Raw genomic sequence first — 26,115 nt, 5'->3', positions numbered from 1 at the left:
CCACTGGGGATTTCTGAGAAAGTTTTGATTTTCTGATATATGTGCTATTACTTTCTACCTTTCTCTTTCTTCCTCTTTTTCTTCTTCATCTTTGTATGTTGAATAAGGCAATGAGGGTGAAGGAAGAGTAGCAGTCTTGAAGCCATAAAGTAGCTATGAGAATGGAAGCCACATACTAAGAATGATAAAGTATGAAGATAGAATATACCTGGTTATTTGGCTGTATTACAGATTCTTCGTGCCATATTTGGATTACCTACATCTGGATGACTTGTTATATGAAACAAACAAAACTCTATGTGGTTAATTCTCTGTACTTTTATGTGAAATTCAGGAGGTGCGCTATTTACGTTTCTCTTCAGATAAGAATCTGCCATAGTGGGGACAGTTTGCCAATGGCTTTCAGCTGCACTGCCATTGGGATCTGCTGCAGCCTTCCAGCTGAAGCCACACTTTTGCTGGACAGCTCCCAGATAATGACTAAGTGCAGCAGGGGTGCTAGAGCCTGTCCATCTCTGCCCAGTGCAGGACTCTTCTATGGACATCCTTTAAACTACAGCTCCCCATGGACTGGCCCCAAGATTTTCTCAGAGCTGCACATCAGGTTGAGGCTTTTCCTGCAGAATTATCCTCCCTTCCCTCTCTCCTTTCACAAGTGTTAGACCAGGTTGTATTGACGAACTATGGCCCATGGGCCAAATTTGGATCACATCCTTTTTTTTTTTTTTCTGTATGCTCTGTAAGCAAAGAATAGTTTTTGCATTTTAGACAGTTGTAAAACAAAAAAAGCAAAGAAGAATATGTAACAGAGACTATATGTATCCCATAAAGCCTAAAATATTTACTATCTGGCCCTTTACAGAAAGTTTGCCAACCCCTGTAAAGGCTTTCCTGTCTGTTCCTGCTTTCTTTACCCTTGCTCTTCCACAGGAATTAGCATTCCACCTCTTGCAGTTCTAACCCTGTCTTGACATTCTGCTTCCCAGAATACTTAAACTGAGACATTTGGTCTCTGCTACTACATTAAATTATTAAAATGTAATCATTAAAAAGTAGATTAGTAAAGGGCAGAATCAGGACCAAAATCCAGGGCAGGCCTATGACTCTAACACACCAGACTTCTTTGAGGATAGTTTTGAGAACACTAGAATGAAAAATTTGGAAGATAATAAAATATTCAATAATGGGTAAAATAGATTTGGTTTCTACTTTTATTGCCTTTTTAACCTAGTGATTATATAGGTATCAACTTAAATGTCCAAAGACTGGGACGTATTTTCAACTTGGTAAGTCACATGAAACAAATGTTTGACTTCTCTCTTCTTTTGAAGACACTTTCTTCCCTCTAGATTTCCACACTCCTGCCTTTTCCCACTGTCTACTGGTCATCTCTACTTGGATGTGCAATAAGTATCTTAAATTTAACATGTCCAAAATAAAAACTTCTGATTTTCTCTTCATACCTACTCTCCTGTAGTCTTCCCTCTCTGGTTTTTGGCAGCTCCATCCTATCAATTGTTTGGGCCAAAAATCTTGGAGTCATCTTTGACTCTTATTTTAACATGACATCTCACATCCAGTCAATCAGCAAAACTGGCTGGCTCTACTTTAGAATGTTATCCAGATTATAACCACTTCTTACTACCCACTGCTATCACCAAGCCACCTCTTGCCAGAATTATTGGTAATATCCTTCTGTCTGAACTCACTGCTTTTCTCCTTGCCCTCCTATAGTCTATTCTCAACACAACAGAAAAAAATACATCTTAATTTAGATCTTGTGCCTTCTGTGCTTAAAACCTAACACTGTTTGTTCCCTTTACTTAATAGTAGATGAAGTCCTTACAATGGTCCACCATGCCCTATACGATTTAGATTCCCCTTCTCTTCAAGACTTCATCTCTTATTACTCTCTTCTAGCTTAAAGTATTCCAACTACATTGGCCTCCTTACTCTTTTTATTCCACTTTTGAGCATTTAAACCTGCTGTTTTTTTGGAATGTTCTTTCCCCTAGATAATTGATTTGCTTCTTATTCTCCTTGATGTTGTTTCTTAAACATCACCTTTTCACTGAGGACTTCCATGACCTTATTATTTTAAATTGTTACCCTCTTCCAACCTTCCCAGTCTTGCCTACTTTAGTTTTTATCTATATGGTTTATCACCATCTAATATACTATATATTTAGCATGTTTATTTTACTGTCTATGTTCCCATATAGAATGTAAGTTCTAGGAGCGAAGGGTTTTTTATCTATTTTATTTATGGTGGCTACGTTGCACAAATCCAGGGCCACCATTTCCTTTGTGGCAGAAAATACTTGGCAAATAATAGCTTCTTAAAAATATTACTAAATGAATGAATGAATGTTTATGAACTCTGCATGGTAACAGTATATTACTATACACTTGAATGGAAAACAAAAAGAAATCAAAATTATTTTTACTATGTGATACTATGAAAAAAAAGTAAAAAATAACAACAGGGCTTCCCTGGTGGTGCAGTGGTTGAGAGTCCGCCTGCCGATGCAGGGGACACGGGTTCGTGCCCCGGTCCGGGAAGATCCCACATGCCGCGGAGAGGCTGGGCCCATGAGCCATGGCCGCTGAGCCTGGGTGTCCGGAGCCTGTGCTCTGCAACTGGAGAGGCCACAACAGTGAGAGGCCCGCATACCGCAAAAACAAAAACAAAAACAAAAACCCACCAACAAACTCCAAAGCTTATCTTTGGGAAGGAAAAGGCTGCTAGAAAATATCACATCAAATTATTAATAGTTTTGCTTTTGAATAATATGGCTATTACAATCTTTAAAATAATTATTTCTACTTTTCTATATTTTTCTACTTCATTATTAATACATTTTAATTTTATTATCAGGAAAAATAAATATTGTGGTAAAAAATAATTTTCAAAAATAGATTCCTCTTTCCTTGCTGTATTAGAGGTCATTTTTCTTTCATGTATTCCACTCCCATCTCCAAGGAAATATTCTCTGCTACCCCTGACCCTTGTTTCAGATGTCTGCTTATTTCAGGTCTCTCATAGGCTGTTGGACTTTTTATAGTTAGGCAGCAGCAATAGACACCTGGGGAAAGCACAACGTTAATGGAAATAGGAAACTTAATGGGCAAAACTGATTAAAAGGAAAAAAGCCCCTTTGGGAGAAGAAAGTGCTCTGGTCCAGGTCATCTCAGCTAAGAAATACTTGTCCAGTTTTCAAACTTTATCTTTCCCCAACTGGTTAGAGTGTGTGTGTGTGTGTGTGTGTGTGTGTGTGTTTACTTTTTCTTTTTGGGGGAACAGAGAATAAAAAGCAATAAATCATGGAAATTATTACATAAATAAAATCAAATCACAGAAATGTTATTCAATTAAAAATAAATGTAGCAAGATTATACTTTGGCTAAGGACTTTCCTGAAATTATCATATAACAAAGGAAAATAACTCAGTGATTATAATACGATAAACACTTATACTCTTGAGCTAATATTATTTGTTAAACAGAAAGCTGTTCTTTAAACGAGAATTTGCTTTGTATTAATGACTATCGGTGGTGACTTAAAAAATAATAGAAAATGACAAGAAAGAAGGTTATTTGCCAAAGAAATATGATAACAGCTTCTGAAGACCATCTCCGTTTAACTCCTTCCCTCCTCTCACCAAAACAAACAAACAAAAAAACCCCTAAAACCAGAAAATAGAACCATAATGTTAGAGAAAGGGTAGGAGACTTCAGAAATCTTATACCTGAGCCACACTCAAAAGGAAGGAAAAAAACCCATTACCAGATTTTCCTAGGATTAACAACAGGCTTTAAAAGGTTGGAATGTGGGAATGCTATGGAGTTTTCCCTGGACCTGGGCACGGATCCACATAGAAAGTACTAATTGATGAGCAGGAGAAACAACATGGTTTGCAGGACAATGGCATCCATAACGAGGAGCTCACACAGAGGGGGTGTCTACTTCGTATGACTGACAATCCAGGTTTTCTCTTAAGAGTACTTGTCAGGAGCACTTAGGAATTGTATTACCTCTCAAACTTCATGGGCTGGACCCCTCCTCAGAAATTTAAATTCTGTAGAAAGAGTGGGGATTCTGATGCATCTGCATAATTTAAAGGGACTGAGAATAATCTTAGTCTCTCACCCTTAAGGCTAATGTCCACATAGAGCTCCACATAGAGCTTCAATCCTTTGTTTACAAGCCTGTCTCTTTGATATGTAAATTGCTTACAGAGAGGTTACAACTAAGGCTTTATCAATTATTGATATTTTCAGATAACAGGTGAATGAGTTTCATCACTTGCTTTCCTAAGAAGTAGTTTTGGTAATAGTCATTACAAAAACAATAATGGATTTCTGGCTGTCCTTCTCTCTTCCAACTTGTGAGAAACACAACTGCCTTAAGCTTTCACGATGATTTACAGTTGGTGATTTTATCCCTTAGTCATTTATTGTAGCATGTCCCCTTTCTATGGATGGGGAAAATGAAGTAACGTCTCCTGACGTTCTCTTGTATCACCACCCTTGACGAGGAAAAGCATAGTTGGAGAGAAATAGGGCATTCCAGTGGGTGGAGCCACTCAAAAAGTTGACAGGTGGTGGTGCAGAGGCACCATAGCTATTTTCTAGTAACACATGGTGAGTCAGATCCTATCCCGGGCCATCTCTTCTTCCAAGCATGGCAATCTTGAAATAAATGATTAAAAAAAAAAAAACAAGGGTTTATTTTATATTAAAAAAACACCATTTATTGAAAAAGAGTAACACTTTATACAAATTCCCATTACAAAACCCTAAAATACCTATTTGTCTGTTTCCAGGTATGGTAGCAGAGTACAAAAATATCAAAATTGGATACATTTTGGTGTAACCATTCTGTTGGCCATTTTGGACTATAGATTTCAGAGTTTAGCAACTAGTAACCACATGTATTTATACTTGCCCATCATTAGGATCTATGTAGGTAGCAGAAGTTCTTTGAATTATACATTCTAGGAGCACAGACTTTCAGGTTTGGAAGACACACTAAAATTTACTAGGTTCAAATCATAGGATGCAGTCCTTTGGATAATTTCCCCTATATGGTTTCACTATGAGTTACATTCCCAAACTACCTATCCTAGCAGTGTTAGCTGCCAGCTAATAGCAATACCTCTGATAACATCGCATAACAGATATCCACCTTGTATACCCTTGCAAGTTACTAAAAGTAAAAAAATCTTCCATTCTTTGGTTTGCCAACATGTACACTTCTGTTTCACCCATTACATCTGCAAACTTGTCCTAGGTCAAGTCCGCATTCCTGAAAGGAGAAAAGCTTAGCCACAAAAAGCATCAGGCCATAGTGACTGAAGAAAACTAAGACTGCCCCAGAATCCTTTTCACTTAGTAATCTGAAATTCACTTTAGTGTCTCAACACTCGAGAGGTTGGTTAAAGCAAGAAACCTATTGCTTACAGTTTGTCTCTTTTCAGTCATCTGAAAAGTAATCCAAAACCTATGCACTTAAATTCCTTAATTCTTTCCCTTAGTATAATACTTTTTACCTCACAAAATCACACTTACATGTATCCCATCTCACTGGATCCCCACAACAGCCCTGAGAGGTAGGCAGGTCAGGAAGTACAATCCTCTTTTTATAAGTGAAGCAGTAAATCTAGGGCAACCAAGTGCCCTGCCCAAACTCACACTGTAATTGAGAGCACCAAGACTCACATCAGGTCTCCAGACACCAAAGTCAACACCCTTCCCATTACATCATTTTGCTCGAGTGAAGGAGCATTTTCCACAGACTGGAAAACTAAGGGCAATTGTTAAAACGGAACAGAGCACCAACAGCATGGTGGCCACCGCTGAAAGGAAGGAAACGGGCCTGTGGAGAAAGGAAGGTGCCGAACGATGGGATGCCTGCGTGTAGGTTTGGTTCAATGACTTCTTAACAGACAATTTAGCAAACAGAGACACTACTTAGGCATATTTCATGTTCAAAGAATGAGCATAATATCAACTAATTAATACTTACACCGCTCTAGCAGCTGGTTAAGTATCATTATCTCAATTTAACAGATGGGAAAAGAGGAGAAAGATTAAGTGACCTGCTTACAGCTACAGAGAGAATATTTGTCCTCAGGCTGTCACTACAGAAAGTCTAGCACTTCATTCAGACAAAAAGCTCATCCCTCTCTGGGACGAGGTAAACTATACGAGAAAACAATACAGTTTGAGGAAGGGGACAAGAAAAAGGTAGTTTGGGAGGATATACGACTGTGAATAAGTAGGTCAAAAAATTCAATCAATAGAATTGTGTCACAACACTTGGGAAAGCAGCACACAGCTCCTCAATGGGACAAATATTTTCAAAGCAAACAAGTGTGTTACAGGTCAGAGTACAGGGAGCATATGGGAAGGTCAACAGGAATATACCATCTGGTCACACAGAAAGATCTGCTCCCAAAACTCTGATCTGTAAGAGATTCTTACTGACTTTAGGAATTAAACTGCAGGCATATAAACGTGTTATCAGAATCGAGAGTTAAGCCCAATCTCACAAAAAACAAAGTCATGAAGAATGACTGAATGGTGACAGAGCAAGCGCTGTAAGATCATAGTAAAAAAAAAAATATGATACAAACATATGAAAAGGGCACATGTGAAGAACTGAAATAATTCATACTTGGTAAAGTAGGTCAGGTCTTCTGTGAAAGACATTAAAAGCTGATGAAGGAGGGTAAATGATATTTGACCTATTATATATGCATACATAAAGAAAGAAGAGAAGAATACCAAATAAACTACTTATTTAATCAATATAAATATATTTTTCTTTTTTTAGATATATTTTAAGAATGCTGGTACCAACATAATGAGGCTTTACTACCTAACTTTTTTATAGAAAAACATGTACATGTACATATCTATATATATTTAAGGAATGCCCTCTCCCCACATTTGAGATGATGACTCAGTGGGAAGCAGTAATACAAATAGAAAAGGCTTCCCTCTTATGTTGAGGAAAGGAGATAAAATAAGACTATGTCATTTTTAGCAATGGGTATTTAACAAAATATGTTCTTTTGATAATACCACAGTTCAGACTACAATAGTCAAAATCTAAGACCTTAACGCCAATACAGTATTTCAATGTTCATTTTCTGATTGTTCCAACAGGGTTGTCTCCTTTTGCTTCTGTGTCACACGTAGTCTTTCCCACTGGAAGGTGCAGGTTTTGGATAGGGCCTTGGTGTTGGGTACGATGTTGCTTTCTGGGGACAGGAGCAGCAAAGTAGGGCACCTCCCAGAAGGCAGAGGGAAGCAGCAGCCCAGCCAGTGAAGAGAGCCTGACCAAATTCATACCTAAAAAGAAGAGACAATGTATTTGCTTAATCAGTGAATCACTGGAAACTTCTCTAATATAATTAAAGAATGAAATCAATATCACACTCATTATATTTTTTCTGCTGAAAAAAAAATCCCCCATGATCCCTTTAAGTGCTGCAAAGTACTTTAAGGTTTGTGGACACACACACGAGAATGTTCACATTGCAGCTGTTGACAATTTGCAACAGTAGATCAGGCAATGTGGCATGCAACGCCAGGTTAATTATACAAATAGTTCCAAAGACTTTTTCATGTGTAGGAGACTTGTAAAGCATGTTTATATATACCTGGGAAGTCAGGTTTGGACAATGGTTCCTAGGCTATAACTTAACAAGTCATGCTATCACCAAGTAGCAACCAAATTCTACAAAGAAACTGCTAGAGGGTGCTGGAGACAGAGTTTTCAATAGTCAATCACTGATAAGCACTGAAATCTGAAATTTATGGTTTTGCGAAAAAGACTTCTCTAATCAGCTCATAGATCATTCTAGGTTAAGTTGATCCAGGTGGATGTATGAAGCCATACTTCTGGGGAGAAGATCTGTGACTGATGGTGGACAATAAGGAGAGAGAAGGGCTGGAGCTAGAGTTATAAGGCCTGAGTTTGAATTCTGATGCAAACTCTCAACTGCTAAACTGTGGGCCAGTAACTCCTCTTCTCAACCTCAGCTGCTGCTTCTCTTAAAGCAGGATGATTCCATCTGCCTCACTGGACTGCTTTCAGAATCATGTGAGACAATGTAAATAAGCGTACAGTGCCTAGCAATTTATAAAGTGCTTTCATATCCATTACTGGTAAAATTTTAGCCTACTGACCTCCAGCAGATTCTGTCCTTACAGTGTAGATCTTATGGGATGGGTCCCAACACAATCACTGCAGTATGTGTTCTCCTCTATGTGGGTGATTTTATACAAAGAAGCATACCTTATCTCTCCACCACTGGGATTTTTCATCCATTCGTCTTAGCTCTCAACAAACAATAATTACATCTTAACATTCTGACTCAGAATATAGTTATTCGGCTTTAAAGATGTGAACACAGTGAGACAAAGAGCCGTGTCTCTGATCAAAGGGTGTCATTACGTGAGAGCCAAGAGTCAGCACTTTAACTTCCACAACTTGCAATATTAAGAAGGAGGACCTTTCTAAAGTTATTTTTATGGTTGTGATGGAACACAATATTTCAAAGTGCTAACTTTTCTTTTTCATAAATAAATTGTTTTTTCATAAACAGGATTAAACCATTAGAAATGACATATTATTTGTTAACCTCTACAACAGTACTATTTTTGCAATCAGTCATAAATTGTGTTTAGTTACAAATAATCACAAGTGTTAAAGGTTTCAGAATACACTTCAAAAATAAAATTTCAAACATGTTGGTATCTTTATTCATCTTAAAAACATTTTTTAAGTATGAAAAAAGGTCCAGCATACACTTGGAAAGTATACAGCTTAGAACTTTTCTACTTCGAAGTTCATTTTGTTATCAATACAGGCTGTTAAAGCAATGATCAGACTATTTTTAACATGAGGCACAGGCCATTCAAATTATTTTCAAGTTTGACAGAAGTTCCATAAAATTCTGGATAGCAAATCTGGGAAGCTACGGCACAAGCTGGACTTTGCAGAACACTAAAAGGGTATTTTCTCAGAGAACAAACTATTTTAGGAGTGAACAGCATTACCTGGCATTGACCGGGGTCATGGGGTCATAGAATTCTTGAACAATTCTATTGCCATACCATGCTGTGGCAACTAAAATAGCCAGACCTACAGAAATTCAAAACAAAAGACTGTTAATCACTATGGAACACTGAGCATAAATATACGGCTCATTAAATTTACAAGTATTTTACAAGAATTAAATCTCATCAATAGTGCTGACATTTTTAATTTAATCCATTTTAATTCAGACGACTTTAATTTAGGGAGATTAGAGGTTCAGACATGATTTATTCTAAGTATTCTCTTAAGACAGATGAAAATATTAGGTGGGAGTTAGGCGTAGTTTATAATGTTCATGTCATTTTATTCACTTAGAGTTGAAGGTCACCAGTACAAACAACATTCTGTTGGAAATATTCAGCAGGTTCATGTCATTTAAGATCTCTTTCAAATATATTGTTATACATCACTGTGTTAGACTACTTTTGGTAAAACCAAAGTCCTTATTAGTAAAGCTAGTCACTTACAATACAAAAGGGAAGATGAAAACCCTTCTACATTCTTCTTGACCAAAACTCAAAATTCACATTTCTTTTTTTTTTTTTTTTTGTTGCGGTACACGGGCCTCTCACTGTCGTGGCCTCTCCCGTTGCGGAGCACAGGCTCCGGGAGCGCAGGCTCAGCGGCCATGGCTCACGGGCCCAGCCGCTCCGCAGCATGTGGGATCTTCCCGGACCGGGGCTCGAACCCATGTCCCCTGCATCGGCAGGCGGACTCTCAACCACTGCGCCACCAGGGAAGCCCTAAAATTCACATTTCTGAAGAATCAAAATGAAAGTAAATAGCTAGATAGCAGGAACAAGTAGGACCTGTCTCAGAATGCACTAGATCACCTGAACTCCTACAGCCTCACTGGCCAGATGTGCCAGGTCTTGCCATGAGATTCGCTGTAGTGCCACATCAGATCAATAGGTGCTGAACACTCAATTTCTCATGCCTTTCACATTTCAGTAAGGCCAGAGAAACTACCTAGTCAAAATAACCCACTCTATCATTCATAAGAAGTATACAACACCTTGATTTTTCTTTTCCAAAGAAATTAAATAACTTCTTTTTATAGCCATTCTAAAAATTCATCAATTTAGACTGATTAAATATTTCTATGCTAACCCCTCTGCTCCCTTCCTCCTACAGAAAAAGTGGTCCAACCTAATTGCCTCTAATACTTGAGAGAAAACACCATTGCTTTGGCTGCTCAAGCAGACCGTGCAAGTGCTGTAGAACTTGCAAGCCTCACTCCCTAGGAAGTCCCTGAGACCGGGGAAGTGATGTACCGGAGTTACAAGAAGGCAAGCGTAGGAAGGGTCCTACACAGTAAGTGCGTTCACAGCCTTTGATGTAAAATCAAACTGTTGGGAATAAAATGCTATCTAGGATTAATTTGAATAAACTTTAACCAAACCTTTAGCAAAGCCATAGGCACTCTTCCTTCCTTATTGATGAAATCCACATACTTTTGTTAAAGAGAAAATGAGAAAAAAGTCTAATTCTAGTGTTTCCTAGTGGTAGATTATATCACTGGTGTTGTTACTAGTATATATAATAGTCTATTGTTTTATATATAAACACAATCTTATTTAATATAAACCTTATTATAAGGCTTTACAAGTGACCTGTCCATGTCTTCTTCTGGCTTTCATTTTCTCAAAGGTCACATATCAACACTTGAATAAAGCAATACATACACATTCATTTTCTATGGAAAATGTAATCTCACTCTTTTGTCAAGGTTTTTTTCCAAGGCCTTTCTCTATTGTTTTCTTTCTTAACTCATTTACTTATTCCTTACCATTCCAACATTTCGCCTCCATTCCAACTGACCTTTCTATTCACTGATCTATGGGTACCACTTGTTTATTCTGGAGTCAGATCTGCCCACGTGGAATGATGCCCTCATTTTCCTCCAATAATCCCAGTCTCATTCATTCCTCACACACCTGTATGACTGACACATTCTTTATGTTCTCTCTCACCATTCCCCATCTTTCCCACATAGCATCGGAAGAGACACTACAGAAATTTTCTGAATTACACAGAATTGTTCCTCAGTGTTTGCTAGATAGAAAAATCTCTCTTCACCTGGGGAGAATGGTTCTACCAACCAGTTGGCACCTGAAACCTCAAGGAATAGACCTGTCCACTGTGAATACAGATTTTCATTTGGTTCCTATTTGAGAATGTGAAACTCAAACGGACTTAAGGTTCCTATGTCTTCAGATTTTAAAGGAAGTGAATTCAATCGATTCAAGTGCCACAAATCCACCATAATCTCAGGAAAGCAAAAACTATACCTTAACCCATGTCAGAGAGAGTTTAATAAGGTCTAAGGGGAACAGGGCCTCTCTTACCTGAAATAAGAAAGATCACGCCCCCAATGACAGCCATCCGCATCTTCTGTGCCTCGTTGTCTTCCAGGCACTTCATACACTTCATGCCGATAGTGGCCACAAAGATGGCTACTAGTCCCAGCAGGATGCCAATCACCATCAAGGCACGGGTTGCTTGCAGAGTGCCTGACAGAAAACATTTTAGAACATGTAAAAATCACGCCTAGACCAACAAGAGAAGAGTGGTAGAAGACCAAGTATATTTCAATGTTGTATGGAAGAGAGAAAATCTAACCAGAAGTCAGGAGACTCTGCTTCTAGGGATGTTTCTGCAGGTAACCAACATAGTTTCTTCTCCAGAAAAACAAATACCTGGCTGAATGATGAATAAGAATTCCTCCAGCTCTAACAGTTTATGTTTTCAACATTAAACTCAAAATCCTCTGAAAAAATAATTAATGATTTGGTTGAATAGGTTTAGCTGAACTAATACATTTTTAATCCTTACTAATGGAGTTTTTAATTCTGAAATAACAATCATATGTGTTATCCTTAATGTTAAAACATTTATAATTAAAATGGTTTACAATATATCTTGGTTAATAGTCAATAGTTTTATACTCCACTCATCAAGCTGCAGAAAATCTGGGTGGGTGAACTTGGAAGACAACTAGTGAATTTCTCATAGATTATCATGGCTGGATAAGCAACACTTGTATCTCCAGTGATGCGGGTGGGGTGGGAGATATGAACACCATTTTTTTAGAACAAAACATAATAGCCTTTGAGATGTTATTTTGGAACATAGTAGGTTTATATTCGGAGATATCACCAGTTTTTAAAACTATTTAAACTGCTATATTGTAAAATAGCAGATAATTCAATGTAGTATTTCTCAGGATTCCACTAATTTTCTAATTTCCTGTTATTGTCATTGGCATACTAAGTCACGATCAAATCGATAGGGCCAAGTTTGAGATTATGCCAGTAAGTATCTTAAAGAGTAAAAAGGTGATACCATCACTGTGGCGTAAAGACACACAGACTTTCAAAGAAAAAAGAGCTGAAACTACGCTGGTTAGATGAGTTTGATTAATTCTATCTTTATTTCCTCCTTCAAATAAAGATCATTATCTCTTTAACAGTGTTAACAGGTGACAAGTCTTTTTGCATATATAAATATTTACATTGTAACTAAGCATGCTATCTTGGGTGAGCTACTTATTATTCTTTGGGACCATCTTTTTATTATGTAAAGTGTGAATGACAGTTATCTCTAAGGAGAAGTTGGAACAATTGACTTCTTGATGGTCTTCAAAAGTGGCTGACATAGGGCTTCCCTGGTGGCGCAGTGGTTGAGAGTCCTCCTGCCGATGCAGGGGACACGGGTTCGTGCCCCGGTCCGGGAAGATCCCACATGCCGCGGAGCGGCTGGGCCCGTGAGCCATGGCCGTTGAGCCTGCGCGTCCAGAGCCTGTGCTCTGCATCGGGAGAGGCCACAACAGTGAGAGGCCCGCGTACCGCAAAAAAAAAAAAAAAAAAAAAAGTGGCTGACATCATGGAAAGGTTTTATATCTCACTCTCTATTAAGACCTAGGCTCAGGGTCAGTATTTTCAGGGTTGAGAACCTAGGCTACAAATCATAAAGACTAAAGATTTCTAAAACATCAATTTTAAATTGTTAATTTTTCCATCCTTGCCATAACCAGGCAATCTATGATAAAATCATAGTAACCACTTTCTGAAAGTATCAAAGGCATTTTTTTAACTGCGTTTGAGAGATATTTTGGAAGTCAAGATAAATTTTTACTTGATTCAATTAAAATTAAATCATAGGCACTTCCATGCTCCCCTCATAGATCTACTTCCCCATAAATGTGTGTGCGCAAGTGTGCACCCTACCCACACACTTACTGTAAGATTCCAGGGTGGTACAAGAACTCCTGAATCAAAACACAGGTTTCACGGACCATGGGTTTGTGACACTTCTTCCTTGGAATCACAAACCATACTGTGGCATGAAGAGGAAAATACTAAGGACTCCACAGTTATGGTGTGTCCTTCCTTTTGGTTTACCGACAGTTTTTGCAAAGACAGTCATTACTTAGAAGGAAAATAAAAAATAACTAAGCTCTTATACATAACACAGATTTCAGATTTGGTCCTAAGTTCCACTTAGAAGGAAAGCATTTCAAGCAAAGGAACACTGGAAGAGGAGATACTGAAAGTCACAATGATCCACGTGGAGGACAGGGGGAGCACCTGTCCGTTTGCCGAGGACTCTCTCAGTTTTAAAGCTACAAGTCCTGACTCCTGAGAAGGTCTTCAACCCTGGACAAACTGGCAAAGCTAGTCACTACTGGAGGATGGCAGGATGTAAAAGTAAAATGAGGTGGGTTAGCAAGGTAGGCAGAAGGCATTTATCATGTAAGACTTTGCAAGCTAGGGGAAGGGGTTTGGAGTTTATTCTAAGTGTGATCAGAAGTCACTGGAGGGTCTTAAAGAAGAGGTGACAAGATTTTTACTCTCTGTCTTCATATGATAGCCCTTCAAGTATGTATAGCCCCTTACATCCCTCACCACCTTTTGCTTTGTTTGTCCATTAAGCTCAGTTTTCCAACCCTTTATCCACCACTGTGGTTGCTTTCTCTGATCTCGAAGTTTTCTACTTTGTTCGAGTTATAGGGCCCCAAACCAGACCCAGCTTCTATAATCATTCTGATCTGTGCTTCATGTGAAAACAGCAGGCCATCAGCCCAGCAGGTCTAAGCACTTGGATCACAAGGTTTACTCTTCACGAGGAGTCTGCTGGACCTCAATCTCCTGAGTCAGGCTTGTATAAAACCACCCAGGCAGGGAGCGTACATGGATCAACCGCTCCAAGGCTCCACCTGCACTCGTCTGGAATTATCTCATTTTCACTGTCTTCATCTCTAAGTTTGTTCCCCTTTCAGTTCTCAAAGAAAGCACATTTAATTCATGCCCCATTTTACTCATTCCACTACTTTTACAAAATTTCTAAGGGGGAAGGGACAGATATTTTGTTCCGTGTGCTACAAACCCTAGTATGTTTTATTTCTTTATAGAACAATGTATCATTTTCATAACGCACAAAAAATCATGGAGAAAATGGGGGAAAAAACCCGGGGGGAAAACCTATACTCAGGAATCATGTAAACCATATAGACCAAGGGGATCATGTTTTGTTTTGAAAAATATGACAAAGCAATAGTGTTATTTTGTGAAGCAATTTTTTTTTTTTTTCATTTACGTCCTGGTATCCACTGACTTAGGAAATGTCACAAAATCTCATCTTGCATCACTGGAGACGTCTGGATGAATTCTTAACTATAGTGATATGGGGGGGGGAAATGTAAAAAATACAAAAAAAAGGCTGAGAATCATAACAGCATGAAAACTCACTAGTTGGGCATATGTAATGGTGAATTACAGATCAAAGTAAGCAAGTGTTGTATTACAAGTTATGAGGGTTTTATGTGCAGATAGAATCTAAACTGCACAGTTTTAAGCTGGAACCATATGAATCCTTCAAATTAACGTCTTATGGAAGCCTTTTAAGTCAGAGATCTAAAATATGCAATTGTGAGCTCCTTGATGACTTGGCCAAATATTTGTTCATATTTCCATCCAAAGCACTAAGAACAGTACCTGGCAAGCATCATGGATTACTCAATCTGTGTTCAGTGAATTTAAATTTGAACATGTCTTTATCCTTTAAAAATTCTACTATGATAGGTAAAAATACTCTTTTGTGTTAAGCTTCATCTTTGAAATAATACTGAGAAACGCCTTCCTAGAAAGCCTCAGAATACTAAAATCTTGCTACATAAAGCCAGATCTAGTTTAGATCATTAAAAGCTAGAAACTCATCTAGGGCGAAAAAATTCATACTTTTTGTTTAACCCAATATAATTTTTAAAAATTTTCTAAATTATGCATCTAATTAGCTTCCAAGATGAAGTTTTCTTCTGGTGGAACAATGATCAGTAGGGCAGAGAAGTTGAGAAATATTTGAAAGCTGCAAAATATTTTAGACTAGACAGATACAGTCTTGAACTATTATCTCTGAGTTGACCTGATCGGCTCAGATCTAGAAGCAAATATGTTCCTTTCTGGCCCACTAAATTTGCAGATACCTCTACAATATTATTATCAGCGACTAAAGAAGTTGTCTTTGGAGCAAACATTCAACAAGTTACACTATTTATCCTCATCATTATCAGCAGTACACGGAGAAGGCAGTCTTTTAATTATATTATACTTAGCTAGACTGATAATCTTGAGATTAAAGACTCCTTAAGGAGTTCTTACCACTTGCAACCTGAAAGTATAATTTGAAAACATACTTACAAAGATCTCTACTTATGAGACAAGAAATGAGTTAGAAGTTACTGATCTACTACAGTGAAGTTAATCAACATAAGCGTAGAAAGACAAGCATAGACAAGTCAGTGGAATGTTTTTTTCTAAAGCTTTTCTAAAGTTTTACTATACAAGCAGCAGAATCTCCTTTAACTACGTGACGTTGTTCATGCTGTTTACTAGCCATATTGCTATATTATTACCCTATGATTATATATCATAAAGTAGATTTTAATTATGTCTCTATCCTCACACAGTCTCTCTTTGCATCAGTAGTTCCTTAATAAGTATTAGGCAAATAAATAAACTGACCACTGGCTGACTAGAACAAAAATCCTCTTCTCTCCTCTGCAATTAAAGGAACTCATCACAGAGTGTCACAGAACTATACTCCCATGACTTCTTCCCTTATTAAACTGCTCACTTTTGCTCAAGTTCAAAGTTTCTCAAGAGTCCTCATTGTTAGCATTTCCATTTGATTGACTATGAACTGGTGGCCGTTGGATGTGACCTTAAGACTCCAGCACAGTCAATAACTGTAGTCTGGGAAGAGACAGGGCTCACCACTTTTTCAGGATGTGCCAAGCAGTTTTGCTACCTTGTTTGTTTCTTAGAGAAATTGCCTCATGATTAAATGTACGCTTCCATGTTACCTCTGTGCCTCTTACTCATCACTCCAATCAAGGGAACCTAAACCATGCCCCTTGCCTGTTTCTGCTCCATCACTGCAGTTATTAACAAAGAATGTTGGTACTGGAAGGAATCAACATTTGCATCTTACCAATCTTCTTAGCTGCATTTCTAGGAACACGGATAGGGCCTGGCTCATGTTTGTCGAATGGATGAATGAGTCATGGATTCAGCTCCCCATTCCTCCTACTCTGCCCTATTTCATAAGCGGGGAAACTACAGCCCAGAGAAATTGAGTGGATCACCACTATAAACATGGCTAGTTAGTGCAAGACCAGGGTAAGAACTGAGTACTCAAGCCTGGCTTTGGGTTTTGACTGTCTTCATTCCAAAAGTCAGAACTAATTCTTGAAACGGATCTGAACACAAATGGCCCCTTAAACACCCTTGGTTCAGCAGGCATAATGCAGTCTAGGGAAGTGCAAGCGGGTGCCCTCCTCTGCCTGTGCTCCAAAGACTGTCCAAGTCAGTGATTTTGTTCTTTGTTTGAGCCTAACATCATGGTGAGAGTGCTGGGAAACTTCACCCACAACCAGTACTTATTAAAGCACACCAACACACATGTGGATTCATGCAAAGCAAGTTGAACAGCCTAGAGGAACTTATAAACAAATTACAGAATCCCAAGGCTAGATGAGACTTAGAGAAAGTCTAGCCTAACCTCCCATTTGTCTGGGACTTGGATTTTTCCCTACAACATTCCTTCAAAACGCTTACTTATTCCTCTGCTTTCACACCTCCCACCATGCAACCTCCTGGGGCAACCCAGTCTTTGGACAGCTCTAGTTATTAAAGTCAAGCCAGAAGAAGCAATTAACTAAGCACATGAAATAGGCACTAGCTTGCCAAAAGTTTGAGAATTGGATCAAAACAAGGCAAGATGTACAGTTTAATCAAGAAAAGTCGACTGCAACTCTATCTGACACTCTTTTTTGTATATTCCAACTATCAGTCATCAATGTCAATAAACATCCATACTTGGATGGAAGTGAAACTGTCTCAACCATAGTAAAACCACAATCCACGGTATAAGATTTGTTTCCCTGGGAAGTTCCCCAGTTACATTTTCATAAACTGCTTTCCAAGAACCACCTAAAGAAGCCTGGCTGTATCTCCTTTCGTATATTGGCTTATGCACACCGTATCCCTATAGACGCGGTCATGTTCTTTTTACAGCTGAAACTAATTAGAGAAAGGGAATAAGGGATTTTAACATATCTAGCGCTACAACCTTGATAAATCCCAGAATCTCGGCCCTAAGTTGCCAAAGGGGCTCCACTGGCAAAAAGAACAAGGTACAATTTCAAGAAACTTCTAGCTAAGCTTTTTACCTAAAAGCACTTTGTGGAACACAACTTGTTCCAAGGAACACTGCTTATACGTACAGATAATCCTGTTCACCTCTAGATGTCACAGAACTATACCAAAACCAGCCAATGAATCACCTCCCCAGCTCTCTACATCAGGTGGGTGTGAGCACACTGTCCAGGTAGAGAAATGGAGACAGGTAGGTTCTCTGGCCTCCATCCAAAGACATCTAGTTAGTTACTGGCAGGTTGGAGAGGGTACAAATGAGTCAAGTTTCCTTCTGGGAATCAGTTTTGAGAGAAAGGCCTCTGCCCCACCTTCAATAAACTCTGGCTTTAACGAAAATGAAAAGAAATCTGATCTGGAGTTTAAAAAAATTCATCAGGAAGAAATCTCCAAAATGTGTATGGGGTAGAGGGAAGGTATTGTTTAGATCTTCTGCTACAGCTTTAAAAACTGTAACAGCTACATTAATTAGGAATAAGCGAAAATAAAACATTTTAACACATTATCATGAGTAGGGATGACCTGTTTGAGTATTGACAACATGGATCAATCTGATTTCATTTGGTCCTTTAAGGCAGTTAACAGGAAACCTATTTAAACGTGTAGAAAATGAACTATTTTGATCAGAGGAATCAGAGACCTCTCTGGAATTGCCCTTAGAATGGTCTCCATCTGCCAATTCCTCAACATGACATGTCTGATACAATTCCTTACATGTATTTATCCATCCATGGGTAGATTCAATGATAATATAAAGGTGTGTACCTAATATACTCCTTATGTTTGGCATAAAAGAATCCTAATACGGTAACTTTGAAAAGCTGAAATGACAACACTAAAAAAACTACTGTATGTACACTGACTCACCAAATTCCAGAGGTACTCAAGCGGTTTAAACAGATTTGGCACAGATTTAACAACTCTAAAGTATATAGCTTTTGACTAAACCACACGCAGGAGGTGGACAAAACAACTGAAGTAAAGTTGAGCGATGACAACACTGCTTACTATCAGAACACAAAGGGGACTTGTGGGCAGGCTTGCCTGTCTAGGCGAAGACTAAGGAAGCTTTTCTTCGATTTAGTCCAAGTGCATGACAGACACAAGGTTCAGGACAACTAATGTAATATCTCAAGGAAGATATTCTAGCCATGAATTGTTATTACCTAAGTAAGTGGGAATTTAATGAGTTTCTGACAAGACACTCAAAAGCTTTTATTTAAAAAAAAAAATGAAAGGAAAAAATTCCTGTCGTCTTTCCACCATCTTTAGGACTATTTCTCTCTATATAATCCTTTCCAACCCGACAGAATAAGAAGCCAATATCCATCACACAGAAATTCCTTTGTGGAAGGCAGAAACTCAAGAGAAGACCTGCCCTCGCTCTCCTGAACGCTGAGCTCATCAGCTGTGTCTCCTTTGTGGCATTTGTCTTCAGTGGCTCCATTCTTCCCTTCATATTATGAAGGGAGGTTATTTAGAACTTCTCTTTGTTGTCATCCTCCTTCCACCTGCCACCCACCTTCACTTTCCAAAATAACATTATACAATCTGCCTCTTCTGAACACTCCTGGCCTGAAAGCTAAACCCTCTGGAGAATCTTAAGAGGCTTCTTCAAGGGACTTCCCTGGTCATCCAGTGGGTAAGACTCTGCGGTCCCAACGCAGGGGGCCAGGATTCGATCCCTGGTCAGGGAACTAGATCCCACATGCATGCCGCAACTAAAAGTCCTCATGCCACAACTAGGAGCCGGCATGTCACAACGAAGACCCCTCATGCAGAGACTAAGACCTGGAGCAAGCAAAAAAAAAAAAAAAAAAAAAAATTAAAATTGCTCCTTTATTTGAAAAAAAAAAAGAGAGTCACGCCAGGGGATGCATACAGGCTTCCTCACACTTAGTGGATCTTAAAAGTCAAAAGAATCAAAAGATTCAAACTCAGATGAGTAGAAGACATTAGGTTGGGACATTCCATGTAGGAATGTGATTTCTCCTATGAAAACCCACAGTAAAGATAGATTGAGAAAAAAAAATCCTATGTAATAACTTTGGGATTATCTATTTAATTTTACAAACTGGAGAAGCTACCAGTCTCCAAACTTTTCAAGGCATATCATTTTCTTGACCCAACTCTACAGTTCTTCAATTTTCACAGAATCTGAGAATGTCCAGGAGAGGCCTAAGAGCTCAAGTTAGAGTTTGGCCTTCACTCGCTCCATCACCACCCCAGTCGTGGGCATGTAAGATGAAACCACACCTACAGAAAAGTGTCACCCAGGGTGTCAGAGGAAAAACAAGAGCTTAGGTCTGGGCCTCCCCTTCCCCAAGCCACAGGTCTCTCTCACTTCCTCACGGCAGAGCACGTGATCAGAAGACTTGATCCACTGAAGGTTGATAGACATGTAATCACGCAACAGGGTCGTTTGGTAGCTACTACTCCAAAACGGAGCCACTGGGGGGTTGAGTCCCTGGGTCACAGCTGCGGTAGTAGGGAGTGCACTCACTGTTCAGATTCAGCAAGGAGTCGAAGATTTTGCACTGGATCTGCCCGGTGCTCTGCGACACGCAGGACATCCACAGCCCCTCGTAGATGGCCTGGGCCGTCACGATGTTGTCGCCAGCGTAGGAGTAAATCCTCCACTGGGGCAGCGCCGTGCTGACGATGGAGCCAATCCAGCCCAGGAAAGCCAGGATGAAGCCCAGCAGCTGCAGCCCCGCGTTGGCCATGGCTCGCTCGGGCTCCCGCACCGGCTCGGGGGCGGCCGGTGCACAAGCAGGAGTTTGCAGGTGCGCCCCGGGACTCCCGGGGGTGGCGGAGCTGCGCGGAGGAAGTTACTGCGGGGAGCCCTGCTCCCTGCGTCGCCGCTGGAGAAGCTCTGGGTCCGGGTCCGGGTTGGAGCTGGAGTTGGTAGGCGAGAAGCAGCAGCTACTTCGGGGCCGGGATTGAGACGCCGAGCCCCTGGGCGCCGCGATTTAAAGCAGCCCCGCCCCGGCCGGCCCGGCCGCCGCGCAGCTCCTCCTGGCGGTTTCGGGGCGGCTTACGGGGAAGCGAGAGGGAGAGTGGGAGCTCGCGATGGCCCACGCGGCCGTGGCCGGAAGGTCCCGCCCCCTAAGGGGGGACAGGCCGAGGAAAAGCAGGCGCGCAGAGTGTTCCCGAGCTCGCTTCCTCTCTTTTCTCCCCTAGCTCTTTTCCTCTGTTGGCCTTCCCAGGCTTTCCATTCATTCAATCTACGTTTATCCAAAAATGACTCCGTATGTCTAAACAGTAAAAACGCATAAAGATGAAAAATAGAGACCTTAAGGGGCGCACGGTTTCATTTTCAACTTTTTTCCACTATCTGATTAAAAGACATTTCCTATCTCTCTCCACCCCTCTTCCCTCCCTCACACACACTTACCTCCCTTCGGTTCAGCCTCCTTCTCCTCCTTTCCTCCCTCTGCCCCCTTCTTCCCTTCAAGATCTCTCCTAGAATCATATTTTTGCAAGGGTTGTAAGCAATCTTTATACTTTATTGATTGGGAAACTGAGACCCAGAGAAGAAACGTGATTTCCATAAGCTCACACAGCAAGTTAGTAGCATATGCAGTACTTGGTTCTCAGCCCACTCTGCTTTCTAACTACTTCTCAGCTTGACCAAAATATATGTCCTTTGATCTATTATCATCCTTATGAAAATGCAGCCTACCCTGTCCCACCCCTACACCTGTACACACACACACACACACACACACACACACACACACACACACACACAACACACACACCCCAGCCTCTTCCCCACAGCACTTTGTCTTAGAGCAGCGATTCGTTCTCAAAGGGACCCGACCAATGGGCCTCTACTCCTCCAAAGTGTGTTTCATTAATGAATTATCAGATGCTATTCCTCAAAGGTGACAGCATCCCCAAAGTCCCCACCCCCAGCAGAAAGAGGCCTGGACTGGGATTAGGAAGTCCAGGTTCAGACGCCGTTTTTGCAGTGACTGGCTATGGCCAACACCTCAGGTTCTAGTCTAGTTCAGCCTTTGGTTTCCCTGTATGCGTCTCTAAAGCTTCCTTCTTAGTAGTTACTCAGAAGTGTACCTCAGGTGTTGTGGTCTGGAATAATTAAAATGTTTTCCCGGCTGCTTTGTGTATGTGGTGCCAGTGTGATGGAACGAGGAGCTTCTATGTTTTAGTAAGAACAGAAACACCTGGGAGGCAGAGATAAACATGCTAAGGAGAAAACAAGATATGTTCCGATATTTACTATGGCAGCTGCCAGTTTGTAAAAAGGAGGGAACAATTTAAAAAAAATGTCAATAGTGTGAATGACAGGAGAGAAAACAACTCTACCCCTCGGGAGATTTTGGTAATGGGGGAGGCTATACACATGTGGGGCAAGAGGAACATGGGAATCTCTGCACCTTTTGCTCAATTCTGCTGTGAACCTAAAACTGCTCTAAAAAAAAAGTCTATAAAAAAGCAAAACACCCAAAATCCTACCACCCTCACTTCCACCTGGCTGTATCCAGATATCTTTATTTATTTTATTTTTTTTGCGGTATGCGGGCCTCTCACCGTTGTGGCCTCTCCCGTTGCGGAGCACAGGCTCCGGACACGCAGGCTCAGCGGCCATGGCTCACGGGCCCAGCCGCTCAGCGGCATGTGGGATCCTCCCGGACCAGGGCACGAACCCGTGTCCCCTGCATCGGCAAGGACTCCCAACCACTGTGCCACCAGGGAAGCCCCCAGATATCTTTTGAAGGTTTAAATCCAAAGGATAAGTCTGCACAGAGATTTGGGGACTAGCAATGAATAGGGTAACACATGAGCTGGATGAAGAGATTTAATTTGGAGTAAGCAAGATTAAAACAAGTGGGTGATGTCCCTTATCTAAAAGCCACCTCAGATCCCAGGAAGGCTCTCAGGCAGCTCTGTAGGGCAGGACCACATCTAGGTTGAGTCTTCAGAGTCTGGGCCCACAGTTAGCAGTTCCTTCTATGTCCAGATGAATGTTCTGTGGGGTCCTGTCATTACAGATGAAGAGGTATCAATCACTTCTGATTTATTTGTTCCCCAGGACTATTAAGCTCAGAGGAGATTCTCATAATATGCTATAGGACCAGACCACCACCATGTGAATCAAATAGTCCTGTCTTTTTTGTTCCAGTCAGTTCAGAATTAAAACTATTTTTAAATTTTTTTCTTTGTTGTTCAGATTAGATTAATGAAGACAAGATTTGAGTTCAATGAACATACTTGTGCACAGGCCTTTTAATCTACCTTGGGACCTGTTTTTATCAACCTACAGTTGTCAGGGAATTAGAAGGATGAACTCTATGGTCCGTATGACCCCGTGTTTTTGTTTTTTATTATTCCAGGTCTGTGTGAGGCTGATTACTTCATTGCCCACAGCGCACTTGTGAGGCTGTGGTGGGTGCTGTTTACTCCACTGTGACCCATGCCTGTCTCTGGCAACCCTAATCCTGTCTAGTTTTCCTTCCTTCCCTCAGAGCAGATAGGTGAGATAATGGCTCAGCATAAATCCATCAACTCAAGAGGAAAAACAACTTACAGACATTGTTTTTTAATACGTGAGGTGTAAACAATAGAGAGGGCACTGTGACCAAGAAGTTTCTAGAAAGACCATTGATAGTGTGGCGAATATCCTGGCCTGCTGAGTAGGAAAATCTGCTGTGTACCCTCAGACAAATTACTTCCTTTCTTTTTCTCAGTTTCCCTATCAATAAAAGTTAGGAATTGACTTCTAAAAGGTCACCCAAGTCTAAAGCTTTGTGACTATACCAGTGGGCAACATACTGTCATCACCAAATGTTTAGCTCAGAGGTTTAAATACACCACGTGAAGGTGACAGAGACACAGAGATGTCAGATCACTTTCCCAGGATTGGATCTGGTAAATGGCAGTGCTGGGATTCCAAACTACACACTTTGACCCTGAAGCACATGCCTTTAAGCACTGTCCTACAGGGGTTCCCTTGTCAACCAAATCAACTAAGGATCATTGGCTTTTAGGGATGAGGTATCCTTATCATGTGTTTCTCCACCAGTGAGATATTCCACACTATGACTGCCCTCCTGCCTTTTCCCATCCTTTCTCAAACTCTGCTGCTGCCCACTAAGATCATACATCCGGGGGATCCAGAATCATGTGGAGGGTGAGGTGTTGCTACCGAGGAGGGAAATACGGGTGAAAACAGCAAGTAGCCTGCTGGTTTACTCCGTAAGTGAATGATGCCTGGGCTCAGCCATGATCCTGAGAACGAGGAATAAGCATAAGACACACAAAGAGAGATGCAAGTAAAGGTGAGACTAAGAATGATAGAAGAGGGTAGAGACAAAGAAACAATCCCAAGAGGAAGCATGGCAGATTCTCAGAAATGGGGAATGATGAGCGTACGAAAGCCACTGGGAGGTCAGTGTTTCACTTAGTGACAATGCGTGTTACTGTTGACTTTTCAGGCTTTCTCAGGTCATAAAAGCAGAATGGATGAACACACTTCTAAGTAAACAACTGGCTGTATAATTATTTAGGGCTTGAGGGAGGAATCAGAGTACAAATGTGAAAGTTTAACGTGAATTCTAGTATTAGAACATGAAGGTTACCAATACTAAAAACGATGGGTACCTGCCTGTCATAACTACTATTTAAAACAGTCCTTTGAGTCCCCTTGGAGTTTTTGAGAAAGTAACAATGTGTAAGTGGTTTAAAGCACAAACTTTTGAATCCTGGTTCTATCACTTACTGGTAGAGTAACTTTGGAAAATTTATGCAACATACTTGAGCCTTAGACTTTTCCTCTTTCAAGTGAGTAAGTAAAGCTCTACTTCATCGTGTTGTGATGGTTAAGCAAGGTAATATGTGTGCATTACTTAAAACAGTAGTTAGTACCTAGTAAGCACGTGAAATGGTGGTTAGTATATCAAGCAGAACAGATATATTTAATTTACTAACCCTGTCATTTACAAATGAGCCTCACATTTGTTCAGAAAGACTCTTTTTCTTGCCTTGATTATGTTAGAATCCCACTTAATGTCACAGTTAAACCATGGTGACAGGATAGGAACTGTTTCTAGCAGGCAGATATTTTATATTCAGAAATCGAAAAGGCAGTGATGTAAGGGATGGGGGGCTTTCGATGAGATTTTTGGGCCCTTTCTCCTGGCCCTCGACAGTTTTCCCCTCCAAGTCCTGTGTAGTGTCCTTTCTGAGAAGGGATGAGCCGAGAGCAGAGGGAGGTTGGAGATACAGTACCGGATGACTGCAGATCACCATGCCTCTTCAGAAGGTTAGGTGGGAAAATCCTTAGTTTACGATTCGTATTGTCTCTGTCTAGTTATCATGTGGACATAAATTTCCCCCTTAGTCCCTCCCATCAGCTCCCAGCCTAGCAGATCTAGCTCTTCAGAAAAGAGAGAGAAAAAAAGATGGAATTTTTCTATAAAATCTACTCTTTGAATCATAAAAATTTACTTTGAAGCAAGCTGGTGAAGGACTGTTCACTTACTTTATCCCTTTGCTTGTGTTCTGTTTAGGGGAAGGTTTCCTTTTAAATATCAGAGATGTTAGAGACACCCCACTAATTTGACCACCAAGAATCAAGGTCAGGGCTTCCCTGGTGGCGCAGTGGTTGAGAGTCCGCCTGCCGATGCAGGGGACACGGGTTGGTGCCCCGGTCCGGGAGGATCCCACGTGCCGTGGAGCGGCTGGGCCCATGAGCCATGGCCGCTGAGGCTGCGCGTCCGGAGCCTATGCTCTGCAACGGGAGAGACCACAACAGTGAGAGGCTGGCGTACCGCAAAAAAAAAAAAAAAGAATCAAGGTCAAATTATGTTATTTTACTTTTAACCTCCTTAATGTAACCTTGCCTTAATTAGGCAAGGTTCTCCTGAGAAACAGAACCAATAGGAGATATAGATAGATAGATTCCTTTATTAAACATGATGTTAGACAAGTTATATACATATAATATATAATAATATGTTACATATTATATGTATATACATAGAGGAGAGATTTATTTTAAATAATTCTTTATTTATTCTTTATTTATTCTAACCTTTATTTTAAAGAGTTGGCTCATGAGATTGTGAGAGCTGCCAAGTCTGAAATTTGTAGGGTAGGCCAGCAGGCTGGAGACTCAGTAAGAGTTGATGTTGCAAGCTTGAGTTTAAAATCTTGCAGGCTTGAGAATTCTTTTTTTTTTTCAGAAACTTCAGGTTTTGTTCTTAAGGCTTTCAACTGATTAGACGAGGCCCACCCACATTATGGAGAGTAATTTGCTTTACT

At 40.4% G+C, this 26,115-nt stretch overlaps 1 protein-coding gene across 1 annotated transcript; it reads right to left on the bottom strand.

Moving 5' to 3' along the window:
- Nucleotides 1–4,529: 4,529 nt before the first annotated feature.
- CLDN1 (claudin 1) lies at nt 4,530–20,897 on the bottom strand. The gene is made up of 4 exons (XM_082840518.1): nt 20,330–20,897; nt 11,461–11,625; nt 9,073–9,157; nt 4,530–7,359 (listed from the first exon to the last, which is right to left on the bottom strand). The coding sequence occupies exons 1-4, from the start codon at nt 20,550–20,552 to the stop codon at nt 7,197–7,199; spliced, it is 636 nt and encodes a 211-aa protein (XP_082696644.1). The 5' UTR covers nt 20,553–20,897; the 3' UTR covers nt 4,530–7,196.
- Between the last annotated feature and the right edge of the window lie 5,218 nt (nt 20,898–26,115).

Source organism: Leucopleurus acutus, assembly GCF_964270905.1.
Source record: "Leucopleurus acutus genome assembly, chromosome: 5".
NCBI lineage: Eukaryota > Metazoa > Chordata > Mammalia > Artiodactyla > Delphinidae > Leucopleurus > Leucopleurus acutus.
The sequence above is the reverse complement of the archived record's forward strand: the minus strand, read 5'-3'. Positions and strand labels throughout refer to the sequence as shown.